This window comes from Oryx dammah, unplaced genomic scaffold, assembly GCF_014754425.2.
Source record: "Oryx dammah isolate SB20612 unplaced genomic scaffold, SCBI_Odam_1.1 HiC_scaffold_14, whole genome shotgun sequence".
In the NCBI taxonomy this organism is placed as follows: Eukaryota; Metazoa; Chordata; class Mammalia; order Artiodactyla; family Bovidae; genus Oryx; species Oryx dammah.
The window spans coordinates 42,190,919-42,211,312 of NW_024070198.1; the positions used below are offsets into that span (position 1 = coordinate 42,190,919).

The 20,394-nt window shown below is 43.4% G+C and overlaps 1 protein-coding gene across 2 annotated transcripts in view; it reads right to left on the reverse strand.

Annotated features, from left to right (window-relative positions):
• The window catches only part of CPXM2 (carboxypeptidase X, M14 family member 2), a 134,829-nt gene that overhangs the window by 77,299 nt on the left and 37,136 nt on the right, over positions 1-20,394 (reverse strand). For both annotated transcript variants that reach the window (XM_040255157.1, XM_040255158.1), the window contains one exon: positions 3,380-3,519. In XM_040255157.1, the coding sequence (XP_040111091.1) occupies positions 3,380-3,519 (140 nt within the window). The remainder of the gene's footprint in view (positions 1-3,379; positions 3,520-20,394) is intronic.

A 20,394-nucleotide genomic window follows, 5' to 3' on the forward strand; every position in this document is an offset into this window, starting at 1 on the left:
TCCTCTCCCCTTACAAGTTAAGCCTGCTCTCAGTCATTTTCACTCGTAAATTAATTAACGCATCAGTATTCAGTGTGAATGGCTCTTTGCTAATTTGTTACTTCCTTACAGTGTTCATTAAGAATCATTCATTGAGCATCTCCCGGATGCTGGGTACTAGGCCAGGTCCCAGAGACACAGACTATCAAAGAATTGCTTCTATTGTGTCCATAGACTAGTGGCGAGAAATATGGAAACCAATAAACAAAAATATTAAAAGTCATACGATGGCCACAGGGGAACAACTCACGGACAGCCTGGGAGAGGGAAAGGAAGACAACTACTGCCTTCTTTACTATGGGTATTTGCTGGTTCCTGTTGTTGGCAAGTTTTCTGCTCATAATAGAATATAGCCAATGCCTCCAGCATTATTCATGCCTCTGGGAAAAGGGGCTCAGATACCAAAATGTGCTCTTGACCATTTCCTCCTCACTCCTCAGTGCACAGCCCTATTCCAGGAGGTAAGATAAACTGAAACTCATTGGATTTCTTTTCATTGTCCTTGACTTGAAATACATTTAGACATTAAAAAACTGACTCTTAAAAGCAATTCTATCCCTTGCCTCCCTCTAGATGTTCCTGTCCCGGGCTAAGTCAAAGAAGGATATTGTTCTACTGTAATTTCTTATTCACTCCAAACCCTCTTGTGTTTCCAGCTGAGATGGAATGTGAGCGGCACACCTACCCAGCTCTTTCTTTCTGATCCGATAATAACCCAACTACTGCACCTCTAATGATAGTGATTAGACAGCCTAATATCCAAGCATTAAGGTAAAGCCCTTTCTCTCATCCCTACGGATCATCTCAAATCAGTCTTTCTTCCTGAGTTTCTATTCTCCCTGAGCAACTCGACTTTGCTTCTAAATTCCTTGCTTTTTAAGAATCTACACAGTGAAAACAATAGTTATGGTAATAAGCCACTGATTGAGCAAAACACACACTGCAGAGCAAACATCAGCACAAATGAACAAATACACAAGTGTTACTAGAAAGTAAAGTGAATAAAATCTGATACGCAAAGTAGCACAAATACATAACCCAACATCATCAAAATACACAAAGCATCCCTGCCCTGGAAATTTGTTTGAAGGAAGTAATTCAAAGGAAGAAAAAAAGTGTGTAACTGCTCTCCTGCAAAATGATATGTGATAGCAGAAAATTGAGACGGTGAGTGAGGCAAAGCTGAGTAAATTATAGGCTATTAACAATGATCATTATGAAATCTGAGTCCCAGCATGAAAATGTTATGGATACTTTTTAAATTAAAAATAATAATCGCATAGGTAATATGATTACAAATATGTAGAAAAATTCTGTTTGCCTAAGGACAGTGGAATCACCAGTAATGTTTCTAAACGTTGTTAGTGGTTACAGTCTTGTCTTTACAATAAAAAAGATTCAGACGAAAATAGGATGAGTCCTTGCCTGACAACTGTCATCTAATAAGAAAGTCCCCTTTACAGCGACAATGAGAGGCCTTTAAATGTGAGCACAAATGCCAGGTTCCCTTCTCTTATCCTGGTTTACTTATGAATGTTGACCTTTCTAGGAGTTAAAATTACTCTAATCAACCAATGATAGATTTTAAATGTCTGCCAACTGTCTCTTTCTGTCGGTTTATCTGCTGAGTCCTGTCTGACTCTTTGTGATCCTGTCCATGGGATTTTTCAGGCAAGAATACTAGAGTGGGTTGCCATTTCCTCCTCCAGGGGATCTTCCCAACCCAGGGATTGAACTCGAGTCTCCTGTGTCTCCTGCATTGCAGATGGATTTTTTCACCCGCTGAGCCATCAGGGAAGCCTGGTTGCCAACCAGTAGTCAGTAAAACCGAAAGGGGTCAAGACATGGGATCTGAGTGTTCAGACCAAGCAGACGGAGGGGCGCCAGGACAGGACGATGCTTGGCTAACTAGGTGCACAGTTACCTGATGTCTAAGGGTGAGGTGTTTGTGCTCCTGGCTTCTCAGTATAAAGACAGATGCTAGAGGGACCGAAAATTCTTATTTAAATTCAGAAAACGCCCAAGGTTCTGCAGCCCGTGACTCTCGCCCAGCCCCGAGTCTCTGCCCGTTTGCTCTGGACACAACGTGAGCCACAGAACAACCTCACAGATACTGTCCTGCCTCTGTCTCTACCAACAGCTCTGGGATGAAGTGAAAGGGTTTGTTTTGTTTGTATAGATTTTTTTGTTTACTGTAGCAGAATATACGTAACACAAAATGTATCACTTTAACCATTTGGAAGTGTGCAATTCTGTGACACCATCTCCACCATCCATCTCCAGAACTTTTCATCATCCTCAACTCAACTCTGTACCCATTAGATAATAACGCCATTCCCCTCCCCTCCAGACCCTGGCAGCCACTGTTCTTCTCCCTTCTGTCTCTATGACTTGACCTGCTCTAGGAACCTCATGGAAGCGGCATCATGCAGTGTTTGTCCTTTGTGTCTGGCTTATTGCCTTGAGCATAAAGTCCTCAGAGTTCATCCATATTCTAGTGTGTGTCAGAATCCCCTGCCTTTTTAAAGTTGAATAATATTCCGTTGTATATATCCACCGTGAGACTGGGCTTCCCTGGTAGCTCAGCGTTAAAGAACTGCCTGCGGTGCAGGAGACACAGGACACGCAGGTTTGATCCCTGGGTTGGGAAGATCCCCTGGGGGAGGACATGGCAGCCCACTCCAGTATTCTTGCTGGAAAAATCCCACAGACAGAGGAGCCTGGTGGGCCACAAAGAGTCAGACATGAGTGAAGCGATCGACCACAGCACAGCAGCATGAGATGAAGTATTGTAAGGGACTATAGCCCACCTCTTTGGGGATTACCACTCATACTGACCCAGCCCTGATCTCAAGCCCCTTTCTGAGCAATGGGATTCCATCTTATTCTCGCTGGTTCATCCTTCAGTTCCCCTCCTCCTCTAGAAGTTCTTTATTCAGGAACTTGCCTGTGCGTCCTCTTTCTTCCCAAGATCGGGAAGATTCACTCCTTCTACCCCAGGACAGTGGGTGGAGCCAGCTACCGGTTGCTCACTGAAAAGTTCAGCCCATCTGTCAGGGCACCAGTGACTCACCCCACATCCAAGAAGGCAGCTACCTGCCAAAGAGTACCTTTGCCTCCTCAGTCTAACCTGCGGATCCCTCTCTCTGCTCCTGTGCTGGGGAAGGTGTTGACCAAAAGCTACACCTTACAGCAAGGCCAGCCTCCCGTCTTCCCTGTAACTTTCTTCCCTTCTATTGCCGGTCACCAGATTCTTCTCTGCAACTTCCCTGACTCTGTCTGAACCCTAGAACTTCAGACCCATGGCCCAGAGCCTAAGCACGGGTCCAGCCACACTTACAGCCAGAGCGAGTTCCTCCCTTGAGTGATGACACCCGTGAACTTGGTCAGTCGTCTGGCGTCCACTTCAATCCACTGGTGGAGGTCATTCCTCCCCGCGCACCACGCCCCGTCGTAAAAATCATTTTCATTAATGCCCGCCTGAAAAGAAAGAGAGGGGTGTTCTTCAATACTACATGTAAAACAGACAACCAACACAGACCTACTGTGTAGCAGAGGGGACTATGCTCAGTACCTCGCAATGATCTATAAGGGAAAAGAATCTGAAAAAGCTATATCTGAAAAGATGGAGCTGAATCACTTTGCTGTATACCTGAAATCAACACAACATTGTCAGTCAATATACTTTAAAAATGGAGAGGGACATGGCAACCCACTCCAGTATTCTTGCCAGGAAGAATCTCAAGGACAGAGGAGCCTGGCAGGCTACAGTCATAAACAGACAGACATAGGGTCATGAAGAGTCAGACACGACTGAGTGACTGAACACACGCACAGATACTTTAAAAAAAAGAAAAGAAAAGGGAGGGCATTCTTCAGAAAGACCCAGAATATACTCAAAGAAAATGTAGACAAGTTTTTTTGTGACATTTCTAAGAAGGTGGGTGGGAGGGATAGAAAAGAATGAGGAAGTAGATAAAGGAAAAAGTCACTGTGCCCTGAACTCTTAATTCCAAATCATAAAAATGAGCTGCTTATTATTAACAAGTTGGAAATATTTCAATATGATAAGTCCTCCTCTTGCCCAGTGTGAAAGATGAAATTTAATGAGTTCTCCTGTTACTCATTCATCCAATAGACACAGACCATCTCCTACGTACCAGCCTACACACACCAGGTGCTGGGAGCACAAAGGTGAATCGTTCCCTCCTGGAACCTCAAGATCCAGGCAGGAAGAAAGATATGAAAATAGATAAGTGAGAACACAATAGGACAGGTGTTATTTCAGGAGTAGGAACAAACTGCTTTGGGAGTCTTCAAGGACAGCACAGCTATCTTGAGCTGGGGGAGATGATGGATAGAAAGCTGCCAGGCAGAGGAGATATTTGAACTAGATGTTAAAGGTTAGGTTTATCTAGTGAAATTTACTTATTAACATTTAAGCCATTTGATGGGTCTGAGTATTAGTTGCTTTTGCCACCAGGGATCCTCCTGATCTGAATTTACAACGTGGATGAATTTCTGCTCTAGAATTTTCCCTACATTATCACCATTTGAAGAGACAACTCCCTGATGTTTAAAAAAAAAAAAGAAGAAGAAGAAGACAAAGGAGTCAGGGGAAATTTACTAAAACCCTTTCTGCATTAATCTCATTCTCCCATGCCTATTTCACAGGTACATAATCATATGAGAAAAAGTCTGAATGATACTCAAGAGAGCAAAATGACAGACCAGTCCGTCTTCCCTACCTCTGAGCCCTTTCCAGCTCAAATTCTACGTCAGCCTTATTTTAACGGCCAACAGTGATGTGGAACCCAGGGCCCAGCTACAGCAGAGGAACAGCTTGGCAAGGGGTCCTACTGACAGGACTCATCCAGCACTGCACTGGCTAACTTAAGCCTTGTATCAGGACCAACACAGGGTATGCATCCCAGTCCACTCCTGGAACAGTCCCGAAAGAGCTCTGAGAGCAAATGTTGGAACTAATGTACCATGATCTTCTGTTCTCGCCTGGGAAAGTCCATGAACAGAGGAGCCTGGCAGGCTACATCCATGGGGCCAAAGAGAGTCAGACACCACCGAGCAACTGAGCACCAGATGCTCTCCTAAAAGTACAGCCATCTCAAATGAAGGTGAATAAAATGGTTGTTGGTCAACACTCTCCAGAAACCCACGCTCTCAGCTAAGCAGCACCTCTGTCTGAAGGCACACAGGATCTATAAGGACCTGGAGGTGCTGCACGATTTTGCCTTCCAGAGCCACCAAAAAAAAGCTCAGTTTGCAAGGGTGCACGACTTGTTCTGCCTGCGCTTCAGTGAGTTTTGTTAAAGCGATGCCGACTCTTAAGTATAATGTCTCATTTCCCAGGACTGCCGGTCATCAGGGAGATCACCAACCCTGTCTGAAGGCTATAATTACACAATTGTTCCCTTTCTTCATCGACCGCACTTATCCCCGCAAAGGAAGAGGCCTGCAACCCATTAATGACTTACAGTATCACAATTCATCTTCTTTCAAGAAACTATAATATACACTGAGTTTTTGTTGAGGTTCCTCTGTTCTTGTAAACCACCCATGAGACTGGTGCTTAGAACAGCTTCATTTATTTATTGAAATTAACCTTCACCTTGTCTCTGCTATTTGCCAAGTAGAGGTCCAGGCAGGAGGAATACAAAAGTAGACAACATGGGGTCGGACCTGCCTTCCTGGAACTCAGAACAGGCAGATGGACTAAGATCCCCTCACGGCATCTTCTGGTGTTAGTATCTCAAGACCAACCACTGCACAGCAGGCTGATTAACAGCTTGTGCTCTGAAGCCCTAGCTGGGAATGAATCTCAGGTCTGCAACCTTCATAGTGTACAAGTTCAGGCAATTTGCCTAAATTGCTCTGTGCCTTGGTTTCCCCATCTGTTCAAGTGAGAGCAATGCTCATTTCTCCCTTAGGATGCTGACTGTGCTTTCAACAGGGGCTGGCACTTGGTTAACATGGATGCCAAAAGAACTGAACACTCAGCTAACACTAGTTATCAGAACATCTGGGCTTCCCTGCTGGCTCAGTGGTAAAGAATCCACCTGCCAAGCAGGAGACACGGTTCGATCCCTGGGTCAGGAAGATCCCATGGAGAAGGAAATGGCAACCTGCTCCAGTCTTCTTGCCAAGATAATCCCACCAACAGAGCAGACTGCCTGGCGAGGGCTACAGTCCATGGGGTCCCAAAGAGTCAGACACAATTTAGCAACTAAACAACAACAAATCAGTACATCTAAAACAATGAATATTTGGTAAATCATGAAAATATGGATGTTTTAAGAATTAGTTCACATTTTACAAAAGTCTAGGGAATTGCAACACTATTCCAGTCAACTGGTGTCATGGTGTGTACAACATCAAATATCCAGAAGAGAGTTATAAAATCTGAAAAAAGAGGAGGTTCACTGTCTACAGTTCTCAACAGGAGTCCATGTTGTCTCCCCCCACGGGATATCTGGCAATGCTTGCAGCCGTGTTTTGCTGTGACAACTGGGGCCCGAGTGTACAACTGGCAACAACAGATAGAGGCCAGGAATGCTGGGAAACATTCTACAACCCATGGGACAGCCCCGGCCACAAAGAGTTGGCTAGCCCCAGACATTGATCATGCAGAGCTTAAGCATGCCAGCTCCTGGGCTAAGCAGACTAGAAAGAGCTGCCATATAGCTCGAGATGTTTACCCCTCCAAGATCATGAAAGCTTGGAGCAGCTGTCCTCATGCCATTCAACCAAAGTCTACTGTCTGAGATCTGACATTCGATTTCCTGTTCCTGGTTTTGCTAGCCTGGATATCCTGCTTCTGCTGCCAATCTCAGCTCTTCCTAGCACACCAGACAGTCAATTAAGTGTAATAAAGTGTCAAGGGATTGAAGAGCCCTGCACGAAGCTGACTCTTTGGGACATGACAGTCACCTCTGCAAAATCAATTATAAATTTATAAAGCAAGAGTCCAGGAGAATTCAACGAAAGAGGGGGTACCAGTCTCAGAGATGTCACCAAATTACACCAGAGTGCCAAAAATGATATCAGTAACACGTCTGAGAAACCAAGAAACATTCACCCCTTTTTGTTTAATAATGCAGAGAAGTACTTCATAAATTTTGGAGAAATTTCAGTCAGAAATTGTTGAAATGGAAGGTTTGATTCCTTAAACTTTAAGGAAGCTAGTCTTCAAAATACCACTTACATAGAATGACTGTTTCTTCTAGAGTACCAAATAAATTAGAAATTAATGTAATTTTCTCAAGGCATTTTTATATGCATCATTTTTTCCCTCAAAAATCCCTATCAAGACATCTAATAGATGAAAGATTTTGCTTAAGATAAAAGGGGAAATTATTAATTCCATAACAAAGAGAAAACCTGATACTCTCCATTTAAGATCAATCAAATGGGAATTGTCTGTTTCAAAATGATGGAGTAAATATGTTGGTTTTTCCAGGTTCTTCTCTCACTGGTTCCCCTAAACAAAGAAAAGAAGATAAAGAAACACAACTTTGACCACTGATAGAACTAGGAGATGTTAATAAAACTCAGATCACAATATATGAAGACAGAAATGAGGTGAAGGGCTCTTGAATAACTCAGTAAGAGAAGGAAGTGCTAACTTCCAAGGTACACACCAATGGGAAGTAAGCCACACCGAATTTAAGAAAGCTCAAAAACTGGATTCTTAGATATCTTGGAAGGTGAGAGTGAGAGAGGACTAAAAACGGGGAATTGATTCAAAATGTGTATTAAAAAAATTAGATTCTCACATCCGCCCCACCTCCCCAGCCTTCAGCTCAGTTCAGTTGCTCAGTCGTGTCCAACTCTTTGCGACCCCATGGACTGCAGCACACCAGGCCTCCCTGTCCATCACCAACTCCCAGAGTTTACTCAAACTCATGTCCATTGAGTTGCTGATGCCATACAACCATCTCATCCTCTGTCGTCCCCTTCTCCTCCCGCCTTCAATCTTTCCCAGCATCAGGGTCTCTTCCATTGAGTCAGTTCTTCACATCAAGTGGCCAAAGTATTGGAGTTTCAGCTTCAACATCAGTCCTTCCAATGAACACCCAGGACTGATCTCCTTTAGGATGGACTGGTTAGATCTCCCTGCACTCCCTGGGACTCTCAAAAGTCTTCTCCAACACCACAGTTCAAAAGCATCAATTCTTTGGCACTCAGCTTTCTTTATAGTCCAACTCTCACATCCATACATGACTACTGGAAAAACCATAGCTTTGATTAGATGGACCTTTGTTGGCAAAGTAATGTCTCTACTTTTTAATATGCTGTTTAGGTTAGTCATAGCTTGCCTTCCAAGGAGCAAGTGTCTTTTAATTTCATGGCTGCAGTCACCATCTGCAGTGATTTTGGAGCCCCCAAAATAAAGTCTCTCACTGTTTCCATTGTTTCCCCATCTATTTGCCATGAAGTGATGAGACTGGATGCCCTGATCTCAGCTTTCTGAATGCTGAGTTTTAAGCCAACTTTTTCACTCTCTTCTTTCAATTTCTTCAATTTAAGTCTGAATTTGGCAATAAGGAGTTCATGATCCGAGCCACAGTCAGCTCCTGGTCTTGTTTTTGCTGATTGCATAGAGCTTCTCCATCTTTGGCTGCAAAGAATATAATCAATCTGATTTCTGTATTGACCATCTGGTGATGTCCATGTGTAGAGTCTTCTGTTCTGCAAAAACTTGATTTTTTTTTCTCTTAAAAAAGGCAACCAGAGAGACTAGATTTGAAAACCCTGGACACAGAGGAGGGAAGATACGATAGACAAGTACAGGGAATTCAGTGGAAATCACTCAACATAGTAAAGCGTGAGATGACCCACCTCTCTTTCTCCATGCAATTCTAGAACACAATGCAGCCAAGTGTAGAACAAACAAAAAATAAATAAGCTAAAAATATACTGGAGAACAGGAAAAAACCTCAAAGACACTATAATTATGATCCCTTGAAAGAGAAGATCTTGTTTGCATGAACCAAAAATAGGATAGTCATAGGGAGGAAATAGTAGTACACAAGAAAGAACTCTTGGAATGTGAAAATTCCAGTAACAATAAACAATGTCAGAAAAAGAAGAAGAGCAGAGTGTAAAGTCAGAGATTTTTTTTTTCCAGAGGAAGAAATTGCAAAAACCTTTTATCCGAAAATGTCCCAAATTTCTATGGCTTAAGTCTCCAAAGAACTAAGAATATGGGACATTGAATGAAATACGAACCACGCCAAAGGATATCATTGTGAACTTCAAAATATCAGAAATAAAGAGAAGATTCTAAAAGCTTTCAAAGAGGAAACAATAAAACAAAGAGGGGAAGGAAAAATTAGGAGATTGGGACTGATATATATACCCTATATACACTCCTATAATATACATAAAAATGGTAACTAATAAGAACCTACTGTTTAGCACAGGGAACTCTACTCAATACTCTGTAATGACCTTTATGAATCTAAAAAAAAAAGAGTGGATATATGTATATGTATAACTGATTCACTTTGATGCACAATAGAAGCTAACACAACATTGTAAATCAACTGTACTCCAAGAAAAATTAATTTTAAAAAATAAATTTAAAATAAAAGATTAAGGAGAGTACCAGAATTCTCAGTAACAACATCTGAAGCTAAAAGAATGAAGAGATAACAACTCCAAAATTCTGAAAGCAAAGATTTTCCAACTTGCAATTTTATACATAGACTATTGATCCCAAAAGATGGTTTTCAGATTCACAGATCCTCAAAAACTTTCTCTCGTACTGTTTCCATGAAGCTACTGCAGAATACGCTCCACATAAAGGGAGCAGAACACCAAAAAGAGGAAGATGTCAGATTGAGAAATCAGAGGTTCCGAAACAGGGTGATGGGGAAGAAATCCCAACACAAGTGATGCAGAAGGTCCAGAAACACAGCAGGTCAAAGGGCTCCTGAAAGGACGTCTACAGACACAGGGAAAGCAAAAGTCACACTCAAAATGTGACTTTCAGCAGATCTGACCTAAGAAAAAGCTACACTAACGGCGATTCTACAGACCCAGACTACTGCAGGGTGTGGGATCGTTTTTTAAAACATGAGCGTTTCCAGGAAAACAAAATGTCGTCAAGAAATTATATGATGGGAATTCATTCTTGACTTAAAACTACAATAATTCTTGGCTCAGTAGTAAGCAGTATTTACAGTCATAAGAATGAAAACCTCCAATGTAGGTTCTTGTCCAAAATTTGAGATACAATTTTGTTGGAAAGATTAAATAGGGATGATTAGAAATGAGCTGAAATCGTCATCTTCCATAATAAAGATTCAAATGATAAAGTCCAAAATTTATGAATCAGATATATCGATACATGCACATTATTTATAAATTAAGATTTAAATTCCCAAAGAAACAAGTGAAAAAGGCTGGAAGTAGTTGCCCCATTCACAGCATTTGATGGGGGTCAGGGAGTGGGGTGGAATGTGGAATGCCTCTACAGGGACCATCGCTTTGTTTTTATTTTTGTCTTTTCCAACTTTATTAGGACTAATCGACAGATGTAATTGTACATATGTACAACTTGATGATTTGATAGGCATATACATTACAAAAGGATTACCAAGATCAAGATAATTAATATAGCCATCACCTCAAGTGTTAACTCTTTTGTTTGTGTGTGTGGTGAGAATGCTTAAGATATATTCCTCCACAATTTTCAAGTATTACTGTATTACAATACTGTAATACAATACTGCATTATTAACTATAATCACCATGCTATATATTAGATCCTTTGAACTTACTCTTCTTATAACTCAAAGCATATACTCTTTAACCTACATCTCCCCATTTCCTCTCCTGCTCAGCCCCTGGCAACAACCATTCTATTGTTTATCTGATATAATCCTTTAATGTTTTGATTTCTTTAATTACTTGCTTATAAAACTGACTAAAATAAAAGTAAAGAAAAGGAGATGCACAAATATAGATAGATAGGTGCACAAATACAGCTCAGCTCAGTCATGTCCGACTCTTTGCAACCCCATGGACTGCAGCACGCCAGGCTTCCCTGTCCATCACCAACTCTCAAAGCTTGCTCAAACTCAGGTCCATCGAGTCGGTAATGCCATCCAACCATCTCCTCCTCTGTCGTCCCCTTCTTCTCCCACCTTTAATCGTTCCCAGCATCAGAGTCTTTTCAAATGAGTTAGTTCCTCACATCAGGTGGCCGAAGTATTGGAGTTTCAGCTTCAGCATCAGTCCTTCCAATGAATATTCAGGACTGGTTTCCTTTAGGATTGATTGCTTTGATCTTGCAGTCCAAGGGACTCTCAAGAGTCTTCCCCAACACCACAGTTCAAAAGCATGAACTCTTCAGCACTCAGCTTTCTTTATAGTCCAGCTCTCACATTCATACATGACTACTGGAAAAAGCATAGCCTTGACTAGATGGACCTTTGTTGGCAAAGTAATATCTCTGCTTTTTAATATGCTGTCTAGGTTGGTCATAGCTTTTCTTCCAAGGAACAAGTGTCTTTTAATTTTGAAGACAAATGTGGACAAATGCACAAATATGATATACAACCTACTTTTTAAACTATTCTTTAATTTTCTAGGTGTCTACATGAGCACCTACTATGTGCTAGGTACTATGCAATTTGCTTTATGGCATATATAGAAAACTGTGAATCTCAAAATCACTCTGCTGTTGTGAAACCATTGATCTGCACTGTACATACTTCAGATCATGGGCTGCCTCAGTACAGAAACATCTGGAAGCAAATTAAAAAGTTATATCCAAGTAAGTGTAACAATTTAGCAATTCAGCAATTCCCAGATAATTGACCCAGCTGCCACTTTGTAAACATAACCCAGGGCTATTTGGACTGAAACAGAATAAAGTAATAGTTCTTTTAAAATCTTTTTCAGAAAAAAAAATATTCTTAGAAACAGAGGCTGAAACTTTACAGTTATCAACAAGTTACCCCTTTTTGAAGCAGTAATTATCTGTGATATCTGATTGATATAGGTAACTATTCTCCCAAAAGAGGCCATAATGCTCTCTGAATATCCACCTTTGGTAAACCTCTGTGATAAATTTTTGATAAATGCATAACACTGCCTGGGTGCCAATCAGCTGATCCTTTGGCAAATAAGCAGATCTTCTTGCTGCTTCACCTTAATCATCAGTGTTGTTGTTGTTCAACCACTAAGTCGTGTCTGACTCTTTGCAACCCCACGGACTGCAGTACACCAGGCTTCCCCATTCTTCATTATCTCCCAGTTTGCTCAAATTCATATCCATTGAGTGGGTGATGCTATCTAACCATCTCATCCTCTGCTGCCCCCATCTCCTTCTGCCTTCAGTCTTTCCCAGCATCAGAGTCTTTTCCAGTGAATCAGCTCTTCACATCAGGTAACCAAAGTACCGGAGCTTCAGCTTCAGCCTCAGTCCTTCCAATGAGTATTCAGGGTTGATTTCCTTTAGGATTGACTAGTTTGATCTCCTTGCAGTCCAAGGGATTCTGAAGAGTCTTCTCCATCACTACAATTTGAAAGCATCAATTCTTTGGTGCCCAGCCTTCTTTATGGTCCAACTCTCACATATGTACATGACTAGTAGAAAAACCATAGCTTTGACTATATGGACCTTTGTTGGCAAAGGAATGTCTCTGCTTTTTAGGTTTAGTACTTTGGCCACCTCATGTGAAGAGCTGACTCATTGGAAAAGACCCTGATGCTGGGAGGGATTGGGGGCAGGAGGAGAAGGGGATGACAGAGGATGAGATGGCTGGATGGCATCACTGACTCGATGGACATGAGTTTGGATAAACTCCGGGAGTTGGTGATGGGCAGGAAGGCCTGGTGTGCTGCAATTCATGGGGTCGCAAAGAGTCAGACATGACTGAGTGACTGAACTGAACTGATCTAGGTTTAGCGTAGCTTTCCTTCCAAGAAGTAAGCATCTTTTAATTTCATGGCTGCAGTCACCCTCAGCAGTGATTTTGGAGCCCAAGAAAATTAAAATCTGTCTCTTCTTCCAATTTTTCCCCTTCCATTTGCCATGAAGTGATGGGACTGGATGCCACGATCTTAGGTTTTTTTTAATGTTGAGTTTTAAGCCAACTTTTTCACTCTCCTCTTTCATCTTCTTCAGGAGGCTCTTTAGTTCCTCTTCGATTTCTGCCACTAGAATGGTATCATCTGCATATCAGCAGTTGTTGATATTTCTCCTGGCAATCTTGATTCCAGCTTGTGATTCATCCAGCCCAGCATTTCACATGATGTACTCTGCACAGAAGTTAAATAAACAGGGTGACAATATACAGCTTCGTACTCCCTTTCCAATTTTGCACCAGTCCATTGTTCCACATAAGGTTCTAACTGTGGCTGCTTGACCCACATACAGGTTTCTCAGAAGACAGGTAAGCTGGTCTGGTATTCCCATCTCTTTAAGAATGTTCCACAGTTTTTGTGATCCACACAGTCAAAGGCTTTCGCATAGTCAATGAAGCAGAAGCAAATGTTTTTCTGGAATTCTCTTGCTTTCTCTATGGTCCAAAGAATGTTGGCAGTCTTATCTCTAGTCCTCCGCTTTTTCCAAACCCAGCTCGTACATCTGGAAGTTCTCGGTTCACATAGAAGAGCTCATCTTCAGGTGTCATGCGTTTTGCCTTTTCATAATGTTCATGGGGTTCTTAAGGCAAGAATATGGGGTGGTTTGCCATCCCCTCCTTCAGTGGACCACGTTTTGTCGGAACTCTTCTCTATGACCTGTCTGTCTTGAGTGGCCCTGGATGTCATGCCTCATATCTTCAGTGAATTATGCAAACCTCTTCACCACAACAAGTCTGTGATCCATGAAGGGGTAATCATCAATAAAGTTGATTAAAAAGAAATACTCATTGCTTTTAAATCTATTTTTAAACCCCAAATCCACTTTTTTTAAATGTCTTGCACTAGCTAAGGAAAACAATAAATATCTCGAGTTTGAAATGAAAAAATGATTAAAACAAAATCTATCAGTGAGTTCCCTGACACAACTAAGAATTCACAAGCCACAACAAAAGATCCTGCATGCCACAGTCAAGATCAAAGGCCCTACATCCGGTGCAGCCAAATAAATAAATAATTTTTTTTTTAATTTTACAAAGTGCACTCACCCAGGTACCCACACCCAGATCTAAATGTAGAACATGACCAGCATGCCAAAAGTTCCCACGGGTGGCCCCACCCAGGCATTATCTTTCCCCTAACATAACCATTGTTCTGACATCCATCTCCCTGGACTGATTTTCCTGTTTTCTTTTTTCTATAAATGGAACTTTCTGTGATGACTCTTTTGTGCCTGGCTCCTTTTGCTCATGGTGGTATCTGTGAGATTCATCCATATTATTACAGGTAGCAGTAACTTATTCCTTTTCACTGCTGTATAGTATTCCACTGTACACATATACAAATGAGTTATCCATTATACTGTCTGATGGACATGGGGATTACTACCATACTGGGAGTATCATGAATAACAATGCTATGACCCTATCTGTACATGTTTTTTGTACATATATGAATGCATTTCTTTTAGGTGTAAGAAAGAATTTGTTAGACTAACAGGTACAAGAATGTTGAGTTCAGTAGATACTGCCAAACAGGTTCCCAAAGTGGTTGTGCTATTTCATGATCCCAGCACTATATAAAATTTTCTATTGCTCCGTATCTTTGTCCACACTTAATATTGTTCTTTTTTTTTTTTTAAGCCATTCTGGTGCCTACATATCATTGTGATTTTAATCTGTATTTACTGAATGACTAAAGATAAAGAGCACTTTCTTAGGTTTATTGGCCATTATATTGGTCCATAAGCACAGCACAGGTCCAGTCACACTGGCTTTGCTTTAGTTCTTCAAATATAACATGTTCCTTCCACTATGGGGCCTTTGCACACACTGTTCCCTTCAACTGGGAATTCTCTCCTGTCCCCTCTGTCAACTGTTTGTCTGATAAACTCTTAACTTTTAATCCTGCTTCAAACCTTGTAGCCCATCCTCAGGAAAGTGTTCCAGATCTCCAGACTGAGGCAGGTTTGTTGGGTTAGAAAACTATGGTGTTATGGGTTGGATTATATCCTCCAAAAACACAGGTTCAATCTCTAACTCCTGGAACCTCAGAAGGTGATATTATTTGGGAACAGAGTTGTTGCAGATGAAATTAGCAGATGAAGACGACGGCCTAAACCTGATGGCGGGTGTCTTTGAAAGAAGGGGAATTCTGGTTACAGAGACAGACACACTGAGATGAGAGATGATGTAGGAGGGAGACTGCCTGTGGCCACAGAGACTGGAGAGATGCCACTCCAAGCCAGGAACAGCCATCCTGGGATGCCTGAGGACTGGCAGCTGGAAGAGGCAAGGGAAGATCCTCTCCTAGGAGCTCAAGAGGGAGCTCAGACCTCCAAGCACTTTGATTTCAGACTTCCAGCCTCTGGAACTGTGAGAGAATAAATTCCTGTGGCTTTACGCTGTTTGTGACACTTTGCTATGGAGGCCCCCAGAACTAATGTACCTGGTCCTCTCCTTCCGTGCATTCATCACAGGCTGCCACTGGGCAATCTCCCCCTTGAGTTTTTTTCAAAATAATTTCATTTCCCCATTTCATGACCCAAGGCCAAAATAACACTGGAGGAGGCATCCTGGACTCTTCTTTTTCTCTCTTGCATCCGAATCTCATTCTCCTCCTCGTCAGAAAAGCCTGCTTTCAAAATATCCAAAACCCAACCACTTCTCACCACCTCCACACCCCTGGCTTGGCTGGAGCCAGCATCACCTCTCATGTAGGGTGCTGACGTCACCCCTCTCAGGCCCCCTGCTTTGACGCCTGCTTCCCTAAGTCAACACAGAGACTGGGTTACTCCTCAGCACTTACAAAGCAGAGCATGGCATTCCTGCACCCTAAACTTTTCCACGGCCCCTCAGTTGGCTCAAGAGTAAAAGTCAAAGTCCTCCCAGGGTGATGTCTGGGCTGGCGACTCCCCTCTGCACTTCCTGGGCTCCAGCCACCTCTGCTCCATGTTAACTGGTAATGTTCAGCCTGTTGTCACCACAAGACACTCAGTTCACTCCCACTGCAAGAATGCTCCTCCCACAGCTACCCAATCCCCTGCTGATCCTTAAGCCAGTTCAGTTCAGTTCAGTTCAGTTGCTCAGTCATGTCCGAATCTTTGCGACCCCATGAATCACAGCACGCCAGGCCTCCCTGTCCATCACCAACTCCCGGAGTTCACTCAGACTCATGTTCATCGAGTCCGTGATGCCATCCAGCCATCTCATCCTCTGTCATCCCCTTCTCCTCCTGCCCCCAATCCCTCCCAGCATCAGAGTCTTTTCCAATGAGTCAACTCTTTGCATGAGGTGGCCAAAGTACTGGAGTTTCAGCTTTAGCATCATTCCCTCCAAAGAAATCCCAGGGCTGATCTCCTTCAGAATGGATTGGTTGGATCTCCTTGCAGTCCAAGGGACTCTCAAGAGTCTTCTCCAACACCACAGTTCAAAAGCATCAATTCTTCGGCGCTCAGCCTTCTTCACCTTAAGCCAGCTTGGCCTCAAACCTGACCTTGATCACTTTTAACTATAACCTGACCCTGCCCCAGAGGTGGCCCTCCCGACCCCACTGTTAGCTATTCATTGTTACATTTATCACCTTTTGAAATACTATAAAAATCATCCTGTTACATTTCTTGCTTTTATGTGCCTCCTTCTGGCCACCTGATGTGAAGAGCCAACTCATTAGAAAAGACCCTGATTCTGGGAAAGATTGAGGGCAGGAGGAGAAGGGGGCGACAGAGGATGAGATGGTTGGATGGCATCACCAATTTAATGGGCATGAATTTGAGCGAACTCTGGGAGATAATGACGGACAGGGAAGCCTGGCAGGCTGCAGTCCATGGGGTCAGACAACAGTCAGACACCACTTAGGGACTAAACAACTCCCACTAGATTGTAAGTTGTCAGATGGTGAGGATCTCTGTTTTGGCCACGGAGGCATCCCAAGGACCTAGGATATGACCCAACACACGGAAGGCCTTCCTTAAATATTTGCTAAAATATTAGAGAGCTTTTCTGGGTTTGTTCACCATTGTCTCCCCAAGACATCTGACAGTGTCTGCCTGGCACCAATAAGCTTCCCAGGAGGCAGGGTTTTGAATGAAATGAGTGAAGATGAGAAAAACTCTGCTCTGATCTGTCTTTCGCGCCTCCTCTCCCTTCCTTGTCTTTCATCCTCTCTTCACACAACTCTTCTCTGCCTGGGCAGTGTGTGCTGTGTCCACTGGAACCCTAGGTCAGAAGAACGTGGACTCCTGCCTCCCAGTTGTATGTGCCCAGAAGACAGTGCTGCTGGGCTGACAGCCCAGAGGGCCCATCTTCATGAGGCATCATTTGAGAAGGCACAGTGGGTTCTGCCAGCTGAATGGACATGAGGCCCATGGGGATGACTGTTGACACCCCTCAAACTTCTCTGGGTCCTTCCAGGATGGTACTAGGAGACTCAGCGGTCAGGGAGATGAGTCAGAAGGTGGGGTGCTGGGAGGAGACCACAAGCTGAACCTTCCCATGGGCACCTTTGCATGAGATGCAAAGAAAGGAGCACGGAAAACCCTTCCCTCTGTATCTCAGCTCTGTGCTTACTAGGTATCGGGTTAGGGCAGGTCACAGAGCCCCTGACTACAGTTCCCCTTCTCTAAACCAGAGTTTCCCTCTGAGTACACTGAAGATGAAATGAAATAATAATTTAGTGAAATTTAGTAAAATAGTAAAGAAAAAATTCAGATGGCAAGTGGCGCAGGGTCCGCTTCAGCGCCAGGTGGTTAGTGGTTTCAGAACGGTCGGAGACACAGGCCCGGCGTCTCTGCTCCATGGGGCTCCCTTGTCCTCCTTAGCTTGCTCTGTGCCCAGCTCTTCTCACCGCACTTGCCTTCAGGATGCAACCGAGAATGACAACAGCAATCTCATTATGGCAAATTCTCACTTAGAATTTTCCGAAAGTCATGATTCAAAATATTTGGTCCTGTTATTCCCATAAAAATCCGAATACCCCAAATTCCTGCATCCTGGCATCGGACACTGTGTCCGGACCGTTTCTTGAAGCCAGAGGCAGAACAAAATCCCTTTATGGGAACGAGCATGACATTCTTGGGTTTGGAAACTATATCCACTGTGATGATTTTTGCCTCTGCAGCACCCAGCATGTAAACAGCCCCCAGGGAGGGCTTGCTGACTTACAGCAAGGTTTTGTGCAACCGGAAAGAAACAAGAGGCTGCCGCCCAGAGAACTGGGATGGAGTGAAGAAACAGACAGGCTTTGGGGTCAGAAGACCCTGAGTGCAAATGATTCCAGGAACAGGCAGGAGTCAGGGTGCCCAGGGTGACGCCTGAGAAAATGGTGCTGCCCTGGGTAGGGTCCACAAGTTAAACGTGGTCTCCGTTTTTGGCCAGATGGGGCTTCCCAGGTGGCATTAGCAGTTAAGAATCCACCAGCCAGTACAGGAGATGTAAGAGACGTGGGTTCAATCCCTGGGTCAAGAAGCTCCCCTGAAGAAGGGCAAGGCAACCTACTCTAGTATTCTTGACTGGAGAATCCCATGGACAGAGGAGCCTGGTGGGCTACAGTTCACGGAGTCGCAAAGAGTCGGACACGACTGAAGGGACTGAGCAAGCATGCATGCATATTTGGCCAGGGTGGGGCACCAGGTGCCACCAGGGCCAAAAAGGACTGGCAGACAGACATGTGGGATGTGCTCAGGCTCCTGAACTTCAACACCAGGATAAAGATTGATTCAGTGCTCTATAACCAACTCCCTGTAGGTGTATCGGGCTTCCCTTGTGGCTCAGCTGTAAAGAATCCGCCTACTATGTGGGAGACCTGGGTTCGATCCCTGGGTTAGGAAGATCCCCTGGAGAAGGGAAAAGCTACCCACTCCAGTATTCTGGCCTGGAGAATTCCATGGACTGTCCACGGAGCCGCAAAGAGTCGGACATGACTGAGCGACTTTCACTTTCACATATCTGAAGCCATGGGCATCGACCATCTTCATGGCTTACACCTCATTTCAGGTAAAAAGATGATCAGAATATTGGCAGTGGATTCTAATATCAGGATCTGGCTCCTCTATAGAATTCCTTGAATGGAATGACTTCCAAGAGGAGCTGGGTTTCATTCCAGCGGTGCTGAGAACTGGCTCAGACAGATGCTATGATTATAACTAGACTTCCTCATGAAAGACAGCTAACACACGTGAGACAAGTCATGGGCCAGATAGAGTCAAATGATGACCGGGCATCGCAGAGACATCTGAAGGTGTCGATGTTCCGTGTTTTCCCTTGTGACCTCAAAACATCAGCTCTTTCTTCAAAACTCTGATCAGAACATCACCTTCTTACATTCCTGATTATCGGCAGGAATCACGATGACATCCTAAGGTCCAATCAGGCTCTCAGTATTTCATTTCTTCTCATCACATGTCAGGCTTATACTTACCATCATTTTAGAGTCTTAAGAATGAAACTGAAACCCAGCCCTCTGAAATGCAAGTGCTGCCATAAGCTGCTCAAGGCTTTTCTGCCAATAACAGTGGTCGTGGGATAAATCAAAGACTAGCACTGTCTCTGACACCACCTTGCTGAATTTACAAGCCATGGAAAATCTCTCGGGGTCCTTAGAAGATTCTGCTAGGACAGGACAGGCAATGGCTACTGTTAAATGACCCACCTGAATACAGGGCTATCTCCTAAGACCAAGCACAGGCAAACAAATGCTCCAAGGGTGATTTTAGAGATCATTATTGAAACTTTTTCTTTGAGACCTGTGATGTTAATTTCCAATCTGCCTGTGACTGGTCCCAGAGCAGAAGAAGCCAATGATTGTTTCTAAATGAGACCACAGACATCCTCACAAGTATGTTAGTAGAAAAGGACCCTGGGACACTGCCAATATAAACCTGGGTAAGACTATTCTGATACTGTGAACGTGCTGCACTCAACATGCTAGCAAATTTGAGAAACTCAGCAGTGGCCACAGGACTGGAAAAGGTCAGTTTTCATTCCAATTCCAAAGAAAGGCAATGCCAAAGAATGCTCAAACTACTGCACAGTTGCACTCCTCACACACTAGTAAAGTAATGCTCAAAATTCTGCAAGCCAGGCTTCAGCAATATGTGAACCGTGAACTTCCAGATGTTCAAGCTGGTTTTAGAAAAGGCAGAGGAACCAGAGATCAAATTGCCAATATCTGCTGGATCATGGAAAAAGCAAGAGAGTTCCAGAAAAACATCTATTTCTGCTTTGTTGACTATGCCAAAGCCTT